The 24,156-nt window shown below is 35.9% G+C and overlaps 1 protein-coding gene across 1 annotated transcript in view; it reads left to right on the top strand.

The window, feature by feature from the left end:
- The window catches only part of ANGPT1 (angiopoietin 1), a 165,337-nt gene that overhangs the window by 95,065 nt on the left and 46,116 nt on the right, over positions 1 to 24,156 (top strand). Inside the window, exons 5-6 of the mRNA NM_001199447.4 lie at positions 12,358 to 12,485; positions 17,347 to 17,448. Coding sequence (NP_001186376.1) covers positions 12,358 to 12,485; positions 17,347 to 17,448 — 230 coding nt within the window. The remainder of the gene's footprint in view (positions 1 to 12,357; positions 12,486 to 17,346; positions 17,449 to 24,156) is intronic.

The raw sequence follows: 24,156 nt of genomic DNA, 5'->3' as shown, positions 1-24,156 counted from the left end.
AGCTTAACTAACATAGTCCCTAATACTGGATGACAATCCTACAGTATAATCTGCTTTGGTACTTCAACCATGGCTAGATAAATGCTGTGAGGATTTCTGAAGAACTTAGAGGGGAATGAGGAAGGAAAAAAAAAAAAAGAAGTAAAAAAAAAAGGATAATGTTTAAAAATACAGATGGACTAAAAGATAAAATCCAGATCCCACTTTCAGTGCTGGTTTTGTAGAAAACTAGTTTTGAGATGGGGGCCACCTGTCAAGCATGAATTGTTTGTGAGTTTTGTTTCCAAAATACCACCCACCTCTCTCCTACAGTGAGTAATCCTAGGATTTCAGATTCATGTAATTCATAAAAATAGAAACTCTGAGAGATCCCAAAGACTACAGAGAGTCAAATATATGCACGATACTATGGGGACAAACAAGTCTCCATTTCGGCCTGTGTCTTTGGCTTGTTTATATATAGTTTTAGGCTAAACAATCTTGGAAGGGGCTGTCGATAAATTTCTTAAATAGAATTTCTAAAAAAGCAGTGCTTTCAGACACTAACCTCTTTGAAATGACTGTTCAATATTGTGGAAATTTAAAGAAACTTTCTAGAAATGAAGTAATCTCCATACTCAAATCTTAAAAAAGAAAAAGACAAATGCCTGTAAATTTTACTTTTCTGCAACAGAAGACTAGAGAAATATAAATGTTGAGCTGAAGACTTAATTAATCCTTGTAGAGGTACTGCACATCTATCTGCAAAACTGTAGAACATCGTTCACTTATAGAAGATAACAAAGAATCAGATACAGATCATTCTGTTGTCTGCAAAGGTTGTCAAAGATTCTGTGATTCTCATTTTCTTAAAACTACTCATTCTTCACACTACTTTGACAATTATTCTGAGGATGGATAAAACATTTTAGTCTTAGCTGTATGAATGGAAAAACAGGTAGCCTTGGCTTATCAATTGCCTCTGTTCCTGTCCATGATGAGACTCCACAGTTCTCTGGATAAAAATATTATGTTTGAGGTTGTGTGGTCTAAAATTTTAATAAGTCCATCTAAAATTCTGTTTCTCTCACTATTAACTGGTATTATGAGTATTTCAGAGTACGAAAAGCATGAAAGTTCTGTTGATTTAGGTACATTACTGTTACCATCAAGCAATAAACATCTAAGTAAAGGGTATGTGAGAGACTTACTGAGCTTCCAGATCAGAAAAAAATACTTTCCAAGAGGATTTTTAGTGTTGACTGAAAAAACTGCAAGGAATGCAGTGCAAATTGTGTTGAGTAATAGATAATATCTTCATCATAGGATTACACCCAAGCTGAAACTAAGTAATTCAGAAATTGCATTAGTCCAGTGGGAAATTATGTTTAAAGCCAAAGGTCACAAAATGTGCTCAGTCTGAAGTCCCATCTTACTTTCAAATACTTTGTTCTTTTTCATTTTTGCTCCAGTAGAAGAAAATTGACCTAGTGTGCCTATCATGTTAACATTAATTTGCATAACTTCATAAGTACTCCTACCCACAGCATAAGAGAATTTAAAATTTCAGTGTGGTAATACATTTAACTTTATATTTAACATTTATTGTTAAAACCTTTTCTGGTTTCATGTTCTTTTTTTTTTAATATATATGTTGTCTGTCAGACTGCATATTAGCATACCTTATTAAAATGTTTGGTCTAAATTCATGTACATAAGATTAATGGAGAAGTAAATAAACTTTTGTCATGAATGTCTGTTTTTGTGACCTCCTAGTAGGGGAGAAGTAAAGCATTAGCTTCCTCTTGAATGCTGATGAGAAGCTAAGCTTAATTCTCAAAATAATACATATGCCAGGAATTTACCTCCCCAGAAGTGCCTGTTGAGTCTGTGAAGTAAAAAACTTCATTAGTGGGTCTGACATTTCTGCAAAGGTTCAAATCTCTAGACTTCTGAATAGTTTTCATATTTTAGAAAATGCTGCATGGAAAATTTTATTCTATAGGAATACTTACTTTTAAAAGGCATAGCAGATCATTTACTCAAAACATTAAACATTAAGTATTCTATTCCGTAGAACACAATTGTTATGATGTTAAAATTTATACTGAAATACACAGATGGAGAATAGAATGAGAACTTCAAAGAGATGACCTGAAGGTTGCAGACGCAGGGAAAACTCCATTGGCACTAACAAAATTACCTCAGCAGAGAAGCTGGCCTGTTTCATTAACAAGACTTCAAAGACAACTTCTATAATACAAGTCAGTATTTAAAAAGAAAAAGAGAATTAGAAAAGATTCATCAGAATGCCAACATAGATTAAAAGATTCAGGTGTTCTTAAAGATAATTTTAAGTCTTACTATTTGAATTGTGCTGAGCAACATGAATTTCCTGTACTGTACTGATTCAGCTATATATTGAAGCAAATTAACTACAATGTTTAAATCTAGCACATTTTAGACAGCAGAGTAGAAGATATAAGATTGTACAATACAGTTACTGGTTTTATGTGCACAGCAAAAATAATATTGGTATTCATCTGAGATATATTCTAGGGTAACAATTTCACTAGAAATCTCTTTTAACTCCTTAACATTTGTCTCCTTTTTGTACTTCATCCCTAAGTTTTATTAAGATTTTTGTTCAACATGGTATAGTGTAACTCGTGAGACAGGAACCTTGTACGGCATATCAGTCACTTCATTTTTCTTCTGAAGCATGTAAGTAATCAGAGCAAGATTTTTTGATAATTTATGACATTTATGACCAACTTTAGCTGCAAGCTGTAGATCTCATGTGGATCAAGAGTGTGCCTTGATCCACACATTTTAAGTACAGTTTAAAGAAAGAAATGCATGGATAAAGTGATAGTTTTTTTCTTTTTCTTTTGTAGCTGAAATTGGATAGCCCTAACACAAATAACAAAACATACACTTTATCTATAAATTTTAAATCTTTTTATTATTTTTTTTCTTACTACTGATTAAAAATTAAATAAAAACAGAATTGACTTGGCAAAACTAGAGCAGCCACACCTGATCTTTGAATAAAACCTGTTTTAATGCACTGAAGCCATTTGTGTTCCACACTTCTCTTATTCTGCCATTAAGCACTACATAGATACTCAAAGGTGTCAAAGCTAAACATGACAACGTGTTTGTACAATGGTATAGAAGAAGGATCTTTAGTGTGAGGGTGGCCAAACGCTGGAACAAACTTTCCAAGCCAGTTGATGCCCCATTCCTGTCAGTGTTCGAGATACATTTGGACGTTATCCTCATTGTGGTTAGCTTTGGAATGATCAGGCAGTTGGACCTGATGATCTTTGAAGGTTCCTTCCAACTGAACTATTCTGCACTATTGCAGAAGATTACTGTGAAAAAAAATCACATTTTTCCACACATGATTCACAAACCTCACTGTTATAAACCTATTCCACAGATTTAGGGTAACCCCCTGTATTTGTATTTTGAAATCTTGAAATCTAGGGATAAAAAATGGAATTTTAATTTATTTAGTGCCATGGAAAAAACTCAGTCTTCCTTGTCTCTTATGCACAGAACCACCAAGCTGAAAGGCGCTGCAGCGCTGCAGTTGTCTTTGTGCAGTTGTGTAGGAAACGCCTGCACATCAACACTAGTATTGTTTTGTACTTCACAGGTTCATTTGTTCATGTGCTATAGACTCTCTGTTTCCTTTGGAGAATTTGTATGTTCATGCACATTTTTGCAAAGATGCTCAGATAGTTTAAGAGCTTCCAGGAGTCAATTTTCCCTGACCCACCTAACGTTTAGGGGGCAGATGTAGAAGCCTGTCTACACTTCCTTTAGAATCATCAAAGAAACTTTTGTTAAATGGGTTGTCTTAGGATGAGGAGAATTGTGCCTGAAAGTACCTACTTCTCTCAGTTATTTATAAGGGGTGAAAAGAATAGTGTTGCTAGTTATATGATCGGGATTTCCCTACACTGAGAAAGATTAATTTTATAACTGCTGTTTTCTGAAAGTAAAGAAATAATGAAATTAATACCAAATAATAATAGTTTAAAAATATATATTTATACCCTGTTCAGTTAAAGATAACTTCATTTGTAACTTACGTTGTATAATAAAATGCAACTAAACATGTTAATTACAATCAAGTCAGACTGTGGTTTAATAGAGATACCATACTTAAATAAGTTAATTGAAGTGTACATCATTTAATATGTCTGTCAATGGGAAAAGTATTTGAGCTCTTCAAAACGGAATTGGGGATTCCTGTATTTTATCCTTATTGAGTTACTGACAGTGGCAGCAAGGGGTCAATATTTGTTACTGCTGAAGAATGAACATTTTGAGTATATATTTTTATATTTCAGTTCTTGGTTATTAATACTGAAATCAATTAACATCTCTCATTCCTACAGTATATCTCATTGCCAAATACCTCTTCACTTTGATTTGTGAAAATGGTATTATTCAGTCACAGCAAAGATATTAGAGGGGATATCAGTATGTATAAACCAGCCAACAACACTGCTAGTGTCACCCAAATGGCTTGCTATTAGTTTTTTTTTTTCTTTTTTTTCTTTCTTTCTTTTTTTTTTTTTAATGCATGATTCAGTTGGAAACACTAAATACACATTAGGGTTTCTGTGTGGAAAAATATAAATCAATTAAAGAAATATGGACACTGGAGATATTAAACAAAGCCGGTGGCTTAATCTCTCTTTTAGCAGTCTGTGAAAGACTTCTTTAGTTCTCATTTCTCTATGAATAGCTGGTTACTCAGAAAACTGCTGTCTCAAGCAGAAACTATTAAGGAACTATATTACAGCTGGGTAATTAAGTGTCTTTATCTCTTTGTAAATGGACCATAAGGCATTCTATTTCAGCTCACTAATGAGGACCACTTTATAGTATTCCTAAGCGATGTCTTTCAAATGCTCAGTGAATCAAAGTATTATTGTTGTTACCAGTCACTAGGGCCAGATTTATTGGGAAACAAACTTGATAACTGTTGATAATTTATTAGATAGTAAATAATTATGCCCTGGAGAGGGTGAAAGCTCGCTAAGTTAACATAATTTTCCAAGACCTAGTCAAATCCTGCAGCACTACAGGAGAGGAATTCTGCTTTAAATGATTTGTTTAATAAGTAGTTGGATAGCTTGGGTAGTCTTGCTATGCCATTGTTTGCTTTTCTTACTTTACACTCTTAGTGGGGAGGAAAAAAAGAGAAATGTAATATTCTGTTAGCTGCTAAAACTTTTCTGTAAATGTTAGTATGAGGCAACTCATTGCTGAGCCTTTTCTCCTCTCTCCTCACTGTAAAAATGTGGACCTGAAATTCTTGTATGTAATGACCCTTTGTGTTTCTAATGAACCTGAGACTGTACTAGTTCTTAGGCTGGCAGAATCAACATAGCCCTGCTAACTGCGTTTCAGCATAGCTTGGTAGTTGTGTGGAATTAAATTAAGAGAGGTTTGCACATTCACTTGGACCTCCCACATGCAGTACTAAGTAGTATGGTGGAAATATGAAGGGCAAAAGGACTACTTTTTCTTTTGTCATTGCTCCTTGGGTATAAAGTCCTTTCACTTCTCCATACATTCTAATAATTTTAGAAGCAGACAATAAGTCAAATTAAGAGAGCTGTTCCAATAAATTACATGCCTGTTAAAAAAAAAAAAAAAAAAAGGGTACTGCTAAACCCACACCTCAAAACAAAATCCAAGCCTTCTGCTGGATCTCATGTGAATTGACTCATTCTGGCTATGGAGACTGCAAGCAACAGCAATGGGAAGAGCAGCACTACTCATTTAAATAACAGTGCAGATTTATTTGGGGGTAATAATGAAATGCTCCCTTAAATATGAAATGAAAATATTTGCTCATACTGCCATAAACTCTGAAAGTTCAAACTAAGGTCAGCATTTTCCATTCTAATTTTTCGGCAGTTGAGTGCACTCAAGGAAGTAGTTCTAGGGTTCTGTTTCCTTCCAGCTTCAATAGCCATGTAAGTTCAATGTGAACTCCCAAGGAAATCTTGAATGGAAAGCACAGGATTGGTTTCTTGACTATTAGTGAATGAAATGAAAAATTGTATAAATTATAAAATCTTATAAATTACTACAAATGAACAGAAAGAAATCAGAACAATATGTACCACAGTAAAATTGATGATGTGCTCAAATACTTTGCAAAATATTTGATCCTATGCCTGAAAAACTAAGCAAAAACACTACAAATAAAGGTGATGAAGACTGTGACACAGAGTCCACCAAGTATGTTAGATCTACTTCAGGTGGTGAAAAAATTGTAGTATACAGTAGATATGATTGACTTCTTATGCACCCGAATAGACTAGAATCTAGGAAATGCACTATTCAAATCCTCTTTGCCAGGTACAGAAACATGCACTTACATGGCTATCATTTCAGTTTATAGGCAGCACCACAGTTATCTGGAGAGCAAATCTGAATTGGAGCATGTCTCCAGTTTTGTGCCTGTTTCTGTGGTGCACAGAACATTTGCAGCACGACTGTGTTACTGAAGGGAATACTGGCATAACACAGACATCTATGTTACAGTTCAATATTTGTTCTCAAGCAGAGTTTGGTATCTGCAAGACTAGGCCACTAAAATGACACACTGTACCTCTGGCTGTAAGTCAGCAAAAAAAGAGTGGCTGTAACTTTGAGTAATTTTCCTCCTCAAAACAAAAATAATCTTCACCCTTTCTCTGTCAGATCTGTTCATGGCTCCCGGTGCTAACTCTGGGAACATATATGCATGGTGTGGGCCATGTTCAAGGCCTCCAAACTGGAGATAGTTGACTGACATCCTTCTGAGAACATTATCAAACTGTTCCCAATACAATTCTTTGCAAGCCAGGTGCTATTTACAATTTTAACTGGAAAGGCAGTGAAGCACAGCAGCTGTACCCAAATGGCTGGAGAAGGGGTTAGAGATACAAGATATCTTATGGAAGTGTAGGATTCCTCACTGTGTGTCTGGAACCATGACAAGATTAAGGCAAATTTTGCTTCCAGTCTGGATACTGATAGCAACTACCACACTGTAGTCCTTGAATGACCTTGTCCTTAGATGCTGCTGCTGTAGGTAGAAAGACACCAGTTTACAAGCTTCTCTTTTTCAGCTTGCTAGAAGCTTCTCATTTGAGACCTAAGTTTTCACATGAAATGCTTTTGTCAAAGCAGCTAGAATTTAGATAAAAATGTATTTACCAGTAAGTTGTTGGAGAGAAACTTTTCCTTCTAAGATTCAAAGGACAAAGAATATTTTTTGTAAGCATCTTTTGATTTGTTTAGTGACTACTGAGTCTTCTAAGAAAATTAGATTTGTGTAAATAAAACATTTAAGCCATGAAAATAAAATAATTAAATAAGTTACTGCAGAAATCTCTGAATATCTGTCTAACTAAGTCAGCTTCATAGGCAAAAAAACAACAGCTGCCTTTCATTTACTGACAATATCACTACACGACACAGGACTCTAGTGATTAACTCAGTCTCAAATGATTTCAAAAATATGTCAGTTCAGAGCTTAAATAATTTAGTAAATATGAATGTGATTTTGTTGATTCAGTCAACATAATGAACTGCAGTTTGATATTCTTTATTATTTATAGACAAACCACACTGTTCATTCACCAAATATCTGAGAGACTTGAAAAACAGTGAATTAAGTACTTCATTTTCCTAAATAAAACCCCAGAATTCTCAAAAAAATCGATGTATTATTTTTGAAATATTTTTTCTAGTAGAGATCAAACTAGATAATTTTGATATATATAAGAAAAAATATACATATTATATATTTTATATTTTGTATTCCTAGAGGATGACTTTAGATTACTACATATTTCCAGGAGCTGTTTCCTCTTTAGTTGCTATGTTTTAATATTTGGGTAGAAAAGCAGATTCCTTTTGAGATAACTTTTAGGAACTAATTTACTAAGCACTTACTAGCAGTAGAGCCACTCAGCTCTGGCATCTCACAGCTCCTGGGTCTGCAGAAACCACATTTTTATTATTCCTGTCCTTCTGTGAACCTGCAAAGTAACCACCCTACCAGACTGTTGCACCTGTATGGGAACAGTCACCTGGAAGAGCCCTGAGAACTTATAGAAGATACTTGCTATGTTACCTGGACTCAATTAGTCATCCAAGGCTTTGGAGAAAAAAAAAAAAAAAAAAAAACAGTGCCAAAGAACTGACAACTGAAAGAAATAATTCCCTAGGTAGGGAAACATGGATAGTATAGACCAAAGAGGAAGTTATTGGGCTGAAAATTAAGCAGAAGTCTTTTGGGTATACAGTGAAATAAATTTATTTTGCTTGTTAATTAATCTTCTGTTCAGGAAAGCAGGTTTTTACACATAGACACTGTGGCTTCAAAGGGGTATGACTTCATCACCAGTTTATTCATCCAGAAAAGGAAAAACAAAAAAACCCTCCAGAGCTCCAAATTTTGGCTAACTATTCAAGTTTAAAAATCATGATATTATTTTACTTGACATAGACTTATCTTTTTCTTTGGATACATAACCCTTTGACTAAGTATAGTATCTGAAAATAGCTAAACTAACATTAGAAAATTCTAAAGAAAGTTAAGATGTTTAAGCTGAATGAAGAAATTTAATGACTACATGATTTGTTTTCAAGCTCTTTCCTTGAACTTATTACTTTTTAGATATTTATTCACACCTTTACCATATGTCAACCAGTGTATCATTCATTGGATGTATAAAGTATTCTAAGTCTATGTAAAGTTGTACAATGGCTGATTTGAAAGTAATGCCTCCTACTTTATTATGCTGGCCCATGATGTCAGAGATAGTCTTGGTGACATGGCAGTAGAAGTGGAACCTTCCTGCCAATGTTTCATTACACTTTGTTGCCATGTGACAGATGGCAGCAGAGGGGCACTCTGATAAAATGGTCTCTGACACAGAAATGCGAATGAAGGAAAGGTGTGTAATTGATATCAATATTGAGTTAGAACAACAAAACTTAAACTTAGAAAAATCGTATTTTACCCTGGAAGTGCATTACCATTAACATTCCTGAGTATTAATTTTCTGATAACTTTGGGCTCTTGTAAATTACAGCATGATCTGCTTAGGAAAACAACTTTGTGCTCATCTTACTAAACGTATTGTGCTGCAACATGTAACAGCTCAACAGCAGCTTTGCAAGAGGCTGAGCTTTCCTTCTCATTTTCCAGGAGAGGGATGACAGGCACCCAAAGAAAGATGTCTTCTCCTGGCTGCAGCAGTTCAGTGCATGACACCCACTGTTGTAAAATAATTGGGTTGCTTAGTCTATAGGAAATTTCCACATCTGCTTTGTGTGGTCTTGGGTATTTCAGCTGGCTGATACTGAAGGGAAGGAAGAAACTGAGTGTACGCAAGGCATTTATCTGTCCCTGTCACCTTCTGATGTCAATAGAAGTTGTGTTGTGTTTTCTCTAGTCTCTAAGCAAAAGGTAAAAATATTTTTCTAAGTATGCTTTTTGGATATTCATTTCCTGAGAAAATTATTTTCAAATCTAATTCTAATTCATTTGAAATTAAAATCTTACTTCATTTGAAAGTCAAATAATATTAACTTTGGGAGATAATCCTTAAATTTTTGTCTAACTGTCAGTTAAAAAGGAACCAAATTAAAATCTTAGTATTCCTGAGTGACTCTTAAGTGTTTTGCAATGTGTATATTATGGTAAAATAGAGGTAATGTGACCTTCCTATATATATTATACATATTAAAATATAAGTAGTTAAAACTGAAGGAAATGAAGACTCTGCCTCTGTACAATAAAATACATTTTTAGACAAGAGAAACTAATGTCCTCAGTTGAAACACCCGTATTAGAGAAATTCAGGCTGGGAAGAATGGATTTAATCTAAAGCCCCTTGAAATCAATGAGAGGCTTTGCTTTAACTCCTCTGGGATTTGGCTCAAACCCCAAGTAATTATTCAAGCTGGACTTTGGCCACTGATGCTAACACCATCTGCACACAGAAAAATACTGTGAAATCTTTAATTAACACAAGTCATGAAGGCTTCACTTCTATGATTTATTTAAAACCTGACACCTTCGTGCACTGTTCTGTGTGCCTTGCTGAGGGCCCCATCTCACAGGGTAGTGTCACCTACTGCATCGCCAGCACTGTCTTTCTTCTCCAAGTTCCAAAGTAGTCAATTTTCCAAATGAAGTTCACATGGAAGTACCTGAACATAGTTTTATTTTTACTGATGGTGTTCAAAGAAAACAATAAGCACAACATATAAATGGAAAGGGAAAAATAAGAGGATTTTGTTTGTGTCTGTACCTAGAGAGTAGGATAATCTTATAATAATTCAAGTCTGGATTTCTCTCTCTCTCTCTCTCTCTTTTTTTTTTTTTCCGCCCATTTTTGCCTTTTCACAAAACCACTGGGGCAAAACACTTAACATTTTTCTTCCTCAGTTTCTGCATTTGTTTAATGATATGTGACAATCATGCAGAAATTCACTGTGCTAAAATATTTCTCTGAAGTGTTCAGAGGTGAGTTAGTATATCAAGCTGCAAAGAAAACTCTTTTATGGCCCAGATCACCCCACATGATGTGCAAGACTGTTGTTCTTTTGCACACCATTATCATTAAGTGCCAGATTTACAGTATGGACCACTTCAATGAGAGTGAATAAGACACAATCCTTTTTCTCCTGCAACTCAGATTTTCAAGCAAAAGAAATGAAATAAAATGTGTGTGTCACCGGACAATGAGTGTGTCTGAAGGACTTAAATGTTGTTTCCTTACTGAAGGGATTAATGAAGTGCTGGCCTGAGCCACGCACAGCACTTATAGACATGTTTAAGATTCGGAGTAGACAGATGGATTTCTATGGGAATACTGATGTGCTTAAAGTATGTGTTGTTGGAATGAAATCATATTCTTTGCTATCATGTGGGGTCAGACTGCTTTTGTTTGTGAAAGTGGAGGGAACACTCTCAGATGACACTGCTTCTATAGGGAATCTCCTGGCTCTTCAAAACCGGGATCCTCAAATATTCCCTCCTGAGTTCTCAGCCCAGACTGCATACATAGTTCACTCAGAAAGTAATACCTCCTATTTGTTACCATGGAAACTACAACAGATACAAAGAGTGCAATAACACTGTTTAATAGACCAAATTCTCAGTCTCAATACACTCTTTTTCAATATAGTCATTAACACTGGCTATTTATTTTGGCAGAGTGATAAATTTTTGCTAGCCTGCGTGCCGCACTAGTAAACACATGCACCAACAGAGGTCACCCTCTGTCACCACTGCTGAAACACACCACCTACTGCCTCACTGTGCTCACATCCACTGTTTGGTCTCCATAAATGTTCAGTAAATATAAATGAATGTTAAAGGATGCAATCTTTTCCACATGGAGGAATTCAACTCCACACCTTTTCTCCAAACACACTTCCATGTCAGACTGCCCTTTTTCTGCCATCTGTCACATGGCATCAAAATGTAATGGAATACTGGCGGGAAGGTCCAACCTCTACTGCCATAGCACCAACACTTGCTTCTGATGTTGTGGGCCAGCATAATAAAATAGGAGGCATTACTTTTGGGGCAGCCCTCACCAGTGATCTGTGATATCCAAGATCAAGATCTGCACCAGTGTTCCAGTATTAACTGTTTTCCTGTTCTGAGTCATAAAAAGACAAAGCATGACTCTAAATAACTGACTTCAGGAGAACCCTTTTCGCTTTTTTCCTCTAGGCTGTGTCTAGCAACTTATATGTAGGCGTAAAACTCATGAAATCATTCTCTGCCCCCCCCCACCCCCAAAAGCAAGCTTAAGCAAACAGCTCCCTTGCTGCAAGCCCAAAGGCTGCTCAAAAGGTGGTGCATCATTGAGAAAAAGCATAGTCTCTCTCCTTCCAGATTTTATATTGCTCTCTCAGGTGAAGTCTGCCTTGGATCACAACACTAAACAAGCTTGTCCACCTCCACATGCTTTTGCTGTAGTGTTCTTTGACAATGTCCCAAACACAGCTTTATTCAGGCACAACACCTGCAGCTGCACAGTCCTTTGCTCTCAGAAGGAATCTGCTGTGCTCATCTCTCTGTAGACAGGATGCTCTGTATAGCTATTTTCAACATGACTTATTTCTGCTGGTGCCTCCTCTGCCATCTGTCTGACAGTTTCGTAATAGCTCTTAAATAGAATTTTCTCAATTACTAAGGACCACAGTGTAGTTATTTCTGTGAATGTTTCAAGTGAATACAATGTGCAAAAGTGCAAAAGTCTCTTTCATACAAAAATGCTTAATGTTATCGTTGTAACTTATACTACTGTATTTTTCTCTGCTTTGCAGTTTTACTTAAGAATGCGAAGAAGGAGGAAGAAAAGCCCTTCAGAGACTGTGCAGATGTATACCAATCTGGTTTTAACAAAAGCGGCGTCTACACTATTTATATTAACAATGTGTCAGATCCTAAGAAGGTAAGGCAAATATATGATTCATTTTCATTTTTGTTAATGGGAAGTTACTCTGACCTTAAAAGGAGCATTTGAAGCCTTTATGGAAGTTCTCATTCTTCAAACTGTTGCCCTGAAACAAATAAACCTGGTTATATTCAGACTTGGGAAAAAAACAAAACAAAACAAACAAAAAACAAAAACAAAAACAAAACAAAAGAAAAACCAATAGAATGAAGAAAATGATAAAGTGTATTATTCCAGACGTTCTTCTTTCTCACTGACAGAGAATCCCTCCTAACTTCCAACATACACTCAAGAGTTGACTCACTTCCTCCCACTCAGCAAGTTCAGTTGAATCCCTCAATGACCACAAATAAGTCTGCAGTGAGGCATAGAAGATTATTATTTTCTATTATAAAATTATTATTTTCTTCTATGATATTATTTTTTTTTCATAAAATGCTGCAATGAGTAAGCTGATGAGGAAATGATGTAGTAGCAGAGAAAGAAATAAAAGAATTAGTGGATTTAAAAATAAAGATTTACAAAAATCATACATTTCTTGTACAGTGCAAGGAAGAATATATTCGACTGCAGAGAACATATATTAAATATTAGCACTGTTTGAAATGATGAATCTTGTATTTTCTTGTCCTCTGGAGAGATCTTTGGGAGCTTTTTTGGATGAAAATGAAACATTAATCTATAAAAGCGGCTTTTTCTAGAATGGTTTTGGGGCTAAAGTGAGCCAGCTGACGCTAGGGAAGTGAACAAATAGGCTAAGGGTAATTTATACAGGGAGAAAGGCTGGCTTGTCCCTCTGACAGGGCACTACTGAGAGCAGCCCCACCATGGCTATGGGCTGGTTACTTGCCAGAGGAAAGTACAGTGTTCTTCAGCAAATGGGTTGGACAGAAGGAAGGGAAGTCTCTGTTGATTTTATTCTTACTTCATTAAAATGGTGACCCTTCAAACAGAAGAACGCAGTACAAATATTACCAATGTAACTCTCTATAGGCACTTTACAAGGATACTAAGAAATGTAAAATTTATTTCTAAAGTGAATTTGGCTTTGGACAGCCTTTGGAAGCCTTTGAATGTCAACGCATTATGGTTTACTGAGGAATTAGTGTTCATTAAAGCATGATTACAATTGGAGTGAGACAGTGCTTTGGGCAAAGGCCAATAAAGCTGTGATGAATATGAATGGACATGATATGAAATGCAGAGACACCTTTAAGCATTACTGAACAGGACAAGAACAAAAGTAGTTCCATAGAAGCTGTTCATCTCAAAACAGAGATGTTACACCAAAGTCAGAATTGCTTGTACTAATTGGATTTACTTAGCCTTATTAAAGTTCCAGAATCCAAATTGCAATGAAAAACAGTAGCTACCTGAAAGCACTGTAGCACTGATGCTCCTGGTATATTTACCCTAAGCACCATTCATTGATAATACATGTGCAGTGACACTATGGAAGCTACTCTGTGTTCTTGCTTATATCACTGTCTGCAGACACTGTTGTCAATCTGTACAGGTAGCACAGCTCAGCTGGTATCATTGTATTACTTTTTTGTTTGTTTGTTTTTGTTTTCTCCGGAGGCTTCCTTTTTAGTAAGAATATGTGGGAATGTGTGTGTGTTGAGGGAGTTTCTGCTAGCACCTGTTTCTGTCTTGTCCTAGTGATAACACAGTAAGAGCTGATCCTATGCATGTTTAAGTTAGTCAAGTGAGGAGTCTAATTGCTTTAACAGATGTTTTTTCAGACATTAAGATTGTGTTAAGTCTGCAAGGTAGTGCTGTGCAGAGATAGCTGAACCAACTCCAGCTGAGATAGCTTCAAAATCAGATCAGCGCATCACTGTAGCAGGACTAATTAGCCCAGAGACAGCACCACGCTGACACAGTTAGATTGCTCTGGGACCCAAGCTAATATCCTGATAGGAATTCCATGGAGACGTTCCCGTTTGTTTAAAACAGGCTCAGTTATCTGGATTACCACAACAGCAATGCTCAATTCCTACATTTCTGAAGTGGCCTAAAATTGTTGCCTTTTGTAATACCTGCAGCCCCTGGCAATTGCTTCATTTATGGCAATTTTATACTTTGGGATACAAAAACAGACTTTTGTTACTTTATGTACTTCCTAAGGGATACTTGCATCCTGAAGTTGAGTAGCAAATGCCCCTTCATCATCTATACAAATGTTACTGTCAGTTCTAATAATTTTGTTCTTTATATCTTCCAATATTCATAGAAAATTGTCCTTCATGCTTACGGCTCCATAATGTTTATATGCCACATTTTTATATGCTTAAAAAAAAAACAGCTTGCAATTTTTCTTTCATGCCTCTAGCTTCAACAGTTCATTGGCTTACAATGTCTTGCAGTCCTACATGGAAAATAAGTTATTCCTTTCTGATGAAAAGGATCTAACTAATATTCCATATTTTTGAGATTGGAAAAGGTTTGCCTTAAAATATTAAGCTAATTAATTGGCTCACTTTGGCATGTGTGTGTGTGTGTACAGTGCTTGATGGTGTTGATAAACAATTCTCCCTCGGTCATAGTGACAGCAAAGGCAAGAGTACTTTCAGGGCTGTACACAGGTGGGGTCAGCTACTGGGAGAAGAGAGGCTGATGAGGACAAAGGGGCAATGAGAGTGAGGTCATTGCTGTTACAGGAGCTGGAGGAAGCCAAGGGGACAGCTCTGAGTGACTGCAGCATCTCCATATCCTACCATGCTTCACTGTATAACTATGCTCTAACATCATCCAAAGTCATCACAGGGATGGCTTCTTTAAACTTCTGTGCACACTGCACTGAAAACGTCATGTTAAATGCTAGCAGGGTCTGTGTATCTGTGTGTTCACAAGTCTGTAAAAAATCTGCACTGCCATGAATTCTGTCTTCACCCCTCTGCTCTGCTTTCTGCCTGTGGACTTCCTACCTTCCTACTTCACATTGATGACCTCTCTGAGGATATCTGCCAGAACTCATAACTATATGCATACTGTGTGCACTGTGTAGTCTGTGTTTCTTGCTTGATTACCTCCAGCTTTGCTTTCTGTATCAGAGAGACATTCCCTGAACCTCAAGTGGCTGATCTTGAGCTTGTTGCTACAAATCTACAGTGTAGACTTGTGAAGTCTTATTGTAGAAGCACTTAAAGTACATTATGAGGTAAACCCACTAGTTTTGTTTACAGTACAATTGCACTGACCTCTACATTATTATTATACATTTTTAATCATTTAATCCGTAACTGTGAATTATGTACAAATAATTCCATATATGCCTTTTAATAGCTTGGGTATTCTTACTCTTGCCTTTAAGAAAGGCAGTAGTGAACTGCTTTGAATACCCTTTTAATTTAAACCAGATTCTTTTTGTTGATGATAAACTCAGAATGCAGAGATGCATAAAAATTCAAAGTCACTTTTCTTCATCCATTTCTTATTTGGTAGAGGATTAAACATCAGAATGTGCAAAAAGTTGTTTAATGATTGAGTGCTCTGACCTTGCCTGGGACAGAAGCCAGTCTAGGACATTTGTTGGCTAGAACTGTGCACAGCAAACATCTATAAGGAGCTTGGCACCCCTGTTAGTGTGGCAGGTGTTTGTGTCTACCACCATAAAAAGTACCAGACCACACAATGACAGCTGCTGTAAAACTTTCTTTCACTCTCCAGTTTTCTCCTTTAATCTGCTATATTATACAGAAAATATTCAAATGTTTTAATAGATATTTTGTTCTATTCTTGAATAAAAAGAACTGCATTGTTTTTGTGTGTGTGTCTTTAAAAAGAGTGGTCTTAGTACAGATGAGGATTTAATGCTTTAGAAATTGGCACGGATTCATGGGAGCTTTACATGACTTGTAAGGAAAGTGAATCCATCATTTAGAAATTCTCACTGTAAATCAGATTAAGAAATTAAATCTTGTAGATAAATGTTTTGACTCTCACTGTCTTCCCTGAACAAAGAATAGGGCCAAAATATTTGCAAAAATTTGTGGGTTTTCTTGTGGTTAACCTAAATGAAGTTCACATATTTTCACTGTTCAGTATTCTGTTTCCTTCCTGTACCTACACAGGGTCTTCGCTTGTCATGCCTGGAGCAAATTAAAACAAAAGTACTTGCACAGGATTACTGTGACAATGGTTATGAGGTGGAAAGATTTAAATTGTTTTGCCTAAGGGTGGAATATGGTTCTCTATCAAATGAGATATATTATGAATTGGATATTAACCTTTGATTTGGCAAAGTAACTTAAAGCTCTCAGTTACTCTCCAGTGCTGTCTTGTTAATGTGAATGCCAAAAGCTAAACTGATCGGTAGTGCCTTTTCCACTTTCTCACATATTGACATCTTTCTAAAAAAAGGAAATGTAACTATAAAAGCTCACGGTCAAGTGAAAATTAGGATAGCTGCAGTGCCACTCTGGGGTAGATGAGTACTGGGGAATGAAAATCAGGAAAATTTGCTTCAATTAGTAACACAGAGAAACTCATTTGGATCTTAAAATTGCATCACACAATAATGAATGTTATCACTACATTCCAAGAAAAGTAAATGCATAAGTAGTATTTGTAATTTTTTATAATGTATCTTCCATATTTTTTAAAAAAGGTAGAGTAAGAAGAGGGCAAAATGAATAATAAATAAATATCCATTTTAATTGGGTAATTTTCTGAATGAACATAAGACTTTACTGAGAGAATTACGCTGAATGTATATGGGGTCTGAGCATGCTATCAAAGACATAAAGCATGAATCCATGGGAAACAAGTTTCCATAATTCCATCATTCACATTTTCTACCTCTAAAATGATAGGATTCCAATGCAAGTATCTCTTCTTTTTTGTTACTGCACAGGTCTTTTGTAATATGGAAGTCAATGGAGGAGGATGGACAGTTATACAGCACCGAGAAGATGGCAGCCTAGATTTCCAGAAAGGCTGGAAAGAATACAAAATGGTAAGGCAAAAAATGTGGAATAGCTCTACATTCATAGAAAAGAGATTTCAAATAGTACTTCCCATTGTCTTAAGCAAGTCTTATAATTGTGTGATGTCCAGTAGTCTTTTATGAATTACCTTTTTCACGACTGTTACTATTTAAAGTCATAATATTTTTTACTCAGTGAGCTGAGTATTTTTTTGTATGAATTAAGGTTTTTGTCAGTTCAGTTACTGAGACTAAAATGAGATGATATCCAGGCATACATAGTAAAAAATGTTACTGTCTTGTCTGCCTCTCTGAAGTTTGGAATTGCTGTCACGTTGATGGGTAATGAGGATTGCTGATATTCCTAATGTATGGATGCCTTCCACTAAGGGGAACTCCTTCAGAATTTGGAGCTTCTCAATAGGAATGAAGAGTTTTACTGGGGTTTATCCCAAGCCACACAACACCTCTGCCAATTAAGACAATGTACTGGAAATGTTGATACTTCAAATAGAATTAAAGGACAATAAATAACTTACCAAATTACAGATAACATTACATTAGCTAGTTATATTCCCACTGCCAACTTAAAAAAAAGAATTTATTCCAGTCTAAATAATTTCTGAGAGTCTCACTCACCCCGATCAAACTTCTTCATGGAGTTTCTTTCTTTGAATCCCTGAGAACTGATTTCATTTCCAAGACGTTCTCAGTGAAGTTTTCAGAACTGCATTACAAGCTTGGAAGAGGAAAATCTTTTTTCCAACAGTTTTCAAAAGGTACCATATGGAAAGAGTATTTAAAATGCTTAAAAAATAAAGTCCAGTCAGTAACAATTTAAATGTGAAAAAGTTCTGTTGCAGAAATTAATATTAAAATTAAAATAAATAAGTAAATAAAAGGAACGTTGGATTATTTAAGCAAAATATCATTTTGGATTCTAAGGACTTTTTTTTCAGTATTTTTATATAACTAGAAAATATAGGTTTTAGGGAAAAATTAAACATTTAGGTTCTTGACATCAGACCATGTCTACCGTGGGTTAACAGATGATACAATCTGTCAATTAATATATGTGAAATAAAATTAATATTGAAATGTCAGATATTTTTGAATGGATTTTCAAAATTGGACACAATTTTTTAGGAATCATAAAAATAGAAAATCTGGATGTATGGAGTTTTAATTTAACAGAAAATTTGAAAACTGCTCTACTCTATTTTGATTTGGAGTCAAATATTATGCAAAACATCATTTTGGGTGGGGTGAACCAGAGATTTTAAGACTATACTATTGTTACTTATGAAGAAATTAGAATTTGTGTGTGCATTCTAACTTGCTATTTACACATATTTTGTTTTAATTTATACACACCACATGAATTACAGAGATTTACTCTGGTATTTCCTCATTTGCTTTTTCATATACCACTCCTTTTTTATTTTTTATTATTATTTTATTTTTTATTTTCTTTTATTTTCGTAAGAACAGTATAAACCTGTTCAGGATTGGATTATGGGGGTTTTGTCTAGTTCAAGCTATCTGAATTCATTTTCATTTTCTTTATGGGTATTATAATCGTCTAGTAGTTAGCTCACTTTTGTAGTATCAGACTTTTCCGATAAATATCCTATAAATCATGAAAACAGTTGGCATGTAGCTTTTTCTCTGCTTCCACCAAAGTAACTACTGAAGGCCTCTAACTGTGGTTATCTTATCCCATCAAATGTTGGACAATTGAAGTTGGTAGAAGAGACTGGAGATTACTGCTTCAACATAAGAGCACTATTGACTTAATTGCCTCTTTTTTTTTTTTTTTTTTTTTTTTTTTCAGTGAGGGTGTGCAGAGATTATTAGATCACTTCACAGCTCCTTTCTGACACATCTATTTATTTTTTTCTTTCAATGAAAGCCAGGTGCTGTGGTAGGAGATGCAGCAGTTCTTAAGATGTGCTCAGACATAGTTTCTAGATTTTCCGACTTTCTTCTTGTGCTTGTATTTCACTAGGGCTTCTAATCTAACAGAAATAAGCATTAGCATGATGATGTAACAGCAATAATAAATCTCTGGGGATTCTTTTGCCTTCAGTGCATTTGGTTCCTATGGGAAAATAATCTCAAAAACAGTGGAAAGATTTGTTGCAAGCAAGTACTGAGTGCCAGCTTCTATGTTGGGCTAAGAATCTCAGGCCACCAGCCTGTAGTACTTCTAGCACCTTCACAAGTTTCTGGTTCTACTAGTTTTATGAAACCTTTGCATATTTTCTCTAACCCTAACTTGACATCCATACGAGAAGTTATTCTGAAAGGATGTACATGGGATGTTCTCTGCAAAGGTGGTTGACAGCACTGCTGGTTACAGGAGTTACCCAGTTACCACAGATTCATCCTGCTGAAAAACCTTGAGGTAATCACTGTCTTCAACTCAGTTTCACACTGGTGCCTCAAGGGTTTATGGAACTCAGTTCCTGTTCAGTGTATTCCACAAACATAAACACATGACATGAATCAGAAGAGAGATAAAGCAGTCATAAACATTTCAAAAGTAGGAAATGCACAACTCAATCCCTACTTTAATCACCACGAAGTTAGTGATAACAGTGCTACAAACTTCTCAGTCTTTTAGCTCCATTTTCACTCGTATCAAATCCCCACTGTGGAAAACAAAGTTAAACTTTCTTTGGTATCTAAAACAGTAGCTGACAAATAAAATTCCTGTTCAGATTTATTCTGTTATCTTCTTTCTTATTGGCATAAGTTCTTACCAGTTCATTTTTTACATCAGTCATATGCTATGCAGTGTAATTTGTGCCTTTGCTCTTAAGAACTCATTTTTGAATGCAAACTCTTGTAGACCATATCAGTTTCAGGTATATAAATTTGAAGAAATTCTGAGGAAGTCCTTTGAATTCAGTCTCCTGTCCTTTTCTTCTTAATATTTACTATAGCTTCTCTTTCATCTTTTGCAGTGGATTTTTCACATTATATTATTTGTATCTTATCAGAAATATTTAAAGACAAGTATCAGATAATTCCTTTAACAGCAGCTAGGATCATCCTAAAGCAGGTTTCTGCCATTTTTCACATTTCCTTGTTTGAAGTGGGAACTAGAGTTTTAACTTCTGGAAAGAGAATGTCTTTAAAAAAATAAAAATAAAAAATTGCTTACCTGAGCAATTTTTCATTTCAGCAGAATTTTCATCTGACTGCTGCTCTGAGCAGTCTTCAGATCAGGTTCTCCTTCCTTCTGTGGCTTAGTAAAACAGATCTGAAGAGAAGAATTGCTGGTTCTGATTAGACCGTCTGTATAATCTATGCATCTTTTTATCTATCTTGTATCTGTCTATCTATCTGTCTACTTGGAGACATATCTTATAACTTCTGCAGGAACGGATTCCATTTTTTCCCTGACAGTAATGTGAAGAACTATACAAATAACACTGTAGTGCAAGCATGATCCTTCATGAAAAAGCAAAGATTTTGAGATTCACAGTGTCATAGAATCATTAAAGATGGAAAAGACCACTAAAATAATAAATTCCAACTGTCAATCCACCACCACCATGCCCACTAACCCATGTACCTCAGTGCCACATTGCCATGTTTCTAGAACATCTCCAGAGACAGCGACTCCCCCATGTTCCTGTCAGTCTGTTCCAATGCTTGACCATTCATTCAGAGCAAAATATTTTTCTAATATACAACCTGAACTTTCCCTTGCAGAGATTGAGTCCACTACCTCTCATTATCTTGCTAGTTACCTGGGAGAAAAGACCGACCTCCACCTTGCCACAACTTCCTTTCAGGTAGCTGTAGAGAGCTATAGGGTCTCCTCTGAAGCTTCACTTCTTCAGAACAAGAATGGACCTGGAAGAAAGAAAGAAAATAGGGAATGCGCATCCTCAGAAAAGACAGAAGGCATGCTGTTTCTTTACTGGGGAAAAAAAAAAAAAAAAAAAAAAAACACAAAAAACAACAAGATGAGTCGGGTGGTGTTATTTGTTAAGTGGATAAGCTCACAAGAGAGGAATGCAAAGAGATAAAAAAGACATGGTTAAGACGCAAATAATTTCATAATACATAGGCACAAATACATTTCTTACAAATAGTGCATTTCAAAGTCATGAGTTATCAACTGTCTGCATCTGAAAAAAATCATTACTTCAAGTGAGTGGAATATATGACATGGAAGTAATTTGTTCATTTCAAACATTAACCAAGTAATTTGGATATAAGGAAATGATTTTTAGTGACAGGAATGTGTATTAAGATATCCTGTGAGTAACGCCTTTCACTGAGACTCACTCATCTTTGATAAAGAATTGCCTATCACCATACTTTATTAAAAAGTCACTTCTGACTGAAACTGCCACTCAGTTAATTGTGATAATAATTGTCATTTTCATCAGTGTTGCAGAAAGAGCCAGCATATTCTCTGCTTCTTCTGAGGTTTAGCATATGCAGTAGAGGCATGTTCTTGAAACTATTTAGTTCTGACCAAGGCTGTGTGCATTTCTACCGTAGGATCTAAGGGGGCAAGAATGAAATAATTTTTGCTTCAGAGAGCTTTGGATCACTGGACTAGGCAACAGAGATGCTACCACACAAGAAAGCATCTTTATTTTTTGGAATATTTCCTGATGAAAAATTTAACATAGTATTGAGCAGTTGTGTTTTAACTACGCTATACTGAACATAGTCTTTAACGCTTACTGAAGAAACTTTCTAAGCAAAAGGTGGACATGCTACTTTACAAGATCCAGCGGATATTTTGAGAGGTTTTGTTTGTTTTTTAATAAGGGAGAGAGAGATTCTTAGGTACGCGCTCTGCTGTCCTCCAAATGAAAGTTGTATGCTCTCATCCCAGAACAGTTTTCTTTTGAGGGATATACATCTTCTGCCTCATATGTTCCATTTGGGACTCACTGAAGCAGCCCTTCACTTTGGAATTCATGTCAAATTGGTGCTATAATTATCCGACTCTGGTGTTAATCTTCTTCTACTCTCATTCAATTTTTAGTATCCCAGTGAAGCCCAAATAAGAGAGAGAAGAGCAACCTGTAAGCCTGATGTTTACAGGGGAGAAAGAGAGAGAGAGTGGAAGAAAATTAATTCCTACCTCCAAAATTTTTTTTTGCCTGAAGTGAAACAAAATTACCTTTTTCTTTTTAAGGACTTGAATATTTACCTCTAAACTATACAATTTATTTATTTGAAAATAACAAAATAAAAATTTCTCTTACACTCCTAATTTTTCTTTCTTAGACTAAAAAGTCAAGCTTTCCTTTCTTTAAAATAGAATCATAGAATTGCTCAGGTTGGAAAAGACCTTTAAGATCATCAAGTCCACCACAACCTAACCATGCTACCCTAACTGAAACAACCCTCCACTAAATCATGTCCCTGAGCACCACATCCAAAAGGTTTTTAAACACATCCGGGGATGGTGATTCAACCACCACCCAGGGGAGCCTATTCCAGTGCTTAACAACTCTTTCTGTAAAGAAGTTTTTCCTGATAGCCAACCTAAACATACCCTGGCGCAACTTGAGGCCATTTCCCCTCATCCTGTCACCTGTCACCAGTGAGAAGAGACCAACCCCACCTTTCAGATATTGGAAGAGAGCAGTAAGGTCTCCCCTCAGCCACCTTTTCCCCAGACTAAATGGCCCCAGTTCCTACAGTCTCTACTCATAGGGCATATTCTCCAAGCTCTTTGCAAGCCTTGTTGTCCTTCTTTAGACAGTTTCTGTACTGAAGTGCCCAAAACTGAACACTGTGCTCAAGATGAGACCTCACCAATGCCGAGTACAGGGGCAAGATGACTTTCCTAGTCCTGCTCACTACACCATTCCTGATACAAGCCGGGATGCCATTGGCCTTCTTGGCCACTTGGGCACACTGCTGGCTCATATTCAGGCAACTAAGAGCCACAGTAAGTGTCTGTATATTCTCAGGATCCATTTTTCCTAGACTGCAGGCACTTTGGGAGAGGTGTTCTTCGCCTAGCCTGCCTTGGTAGGAAATACCTAATTTTCAGTTAGAGAGTCAAGATGTGAGATTGAAATCCAGGCAAGAGGAAGAATCACTGGCTGTTGTATATGGATAACTGAAGGAGAGTGAGTTGTATGGGACTCATTGCCAGGCTTAGGTACCATTTATGTGAAGTTTGCACTTCAAACCTGGGCTTTGATGTTGGAATTCTTCCTCATGAGGAAATCTGCTTCTACTGATGCTCTGTGTATTAAGGAAGGACATAGACAGTAACTTCTGTGTCTACTGATACATTTGGATTAGAAGGAACAAGAACGGCTGCAGGACTTGAACAAGACTGCGGGAAATACTTGAAATGGGGAATACTTGTACGTAACATACATTTAGTTTCATATTTAGTTAGAAAGTGACTTTTCATTCAATCTTTGGAGAAGGTACCTTTGAGTTCCACCCGAATATATTTTTGAAAAATTGCACAAAATATTTGTTGGTGTTTCATAAAAATAATAATTACAAATATTTATTATTATTTTAATGTATTTTTAAAGTTAACATTATTTAACACATTGGTTATTCCAGGAAATTTTAAGTCATTTCTATGGGCCACATGTTTATTTTAAGATAAATATACAATGAATAATCTGATGTGATGGAAATGAAAAATTATACAGAACTTTTAAGAAGTTATCTTCTTAAACAAAATCCATGCCACATCCTCAGCTAAGGCAAAATGAGCTGAATATT

The sequence above is a fragment of the Gallus gallus genome, chromosome 2 (genome assembly GCF_016699485.2).
Source record: "Gallus gallus isolate bGalGal1 chromosome 2, bGalGal1.mat.broiler.GRCg7b, whole genome shotgun sequence".
Taxonomy (NCBI): Eukaryota; Metazoa; Chordata; class Aves; order Galliformes; family Phasianidae; genus Gallus; species Gallus gallus.
Note: the sequence above shows the minus strand (reverse complement) of the source record. Positions and strands in the feature narration are given on the sequence as shown.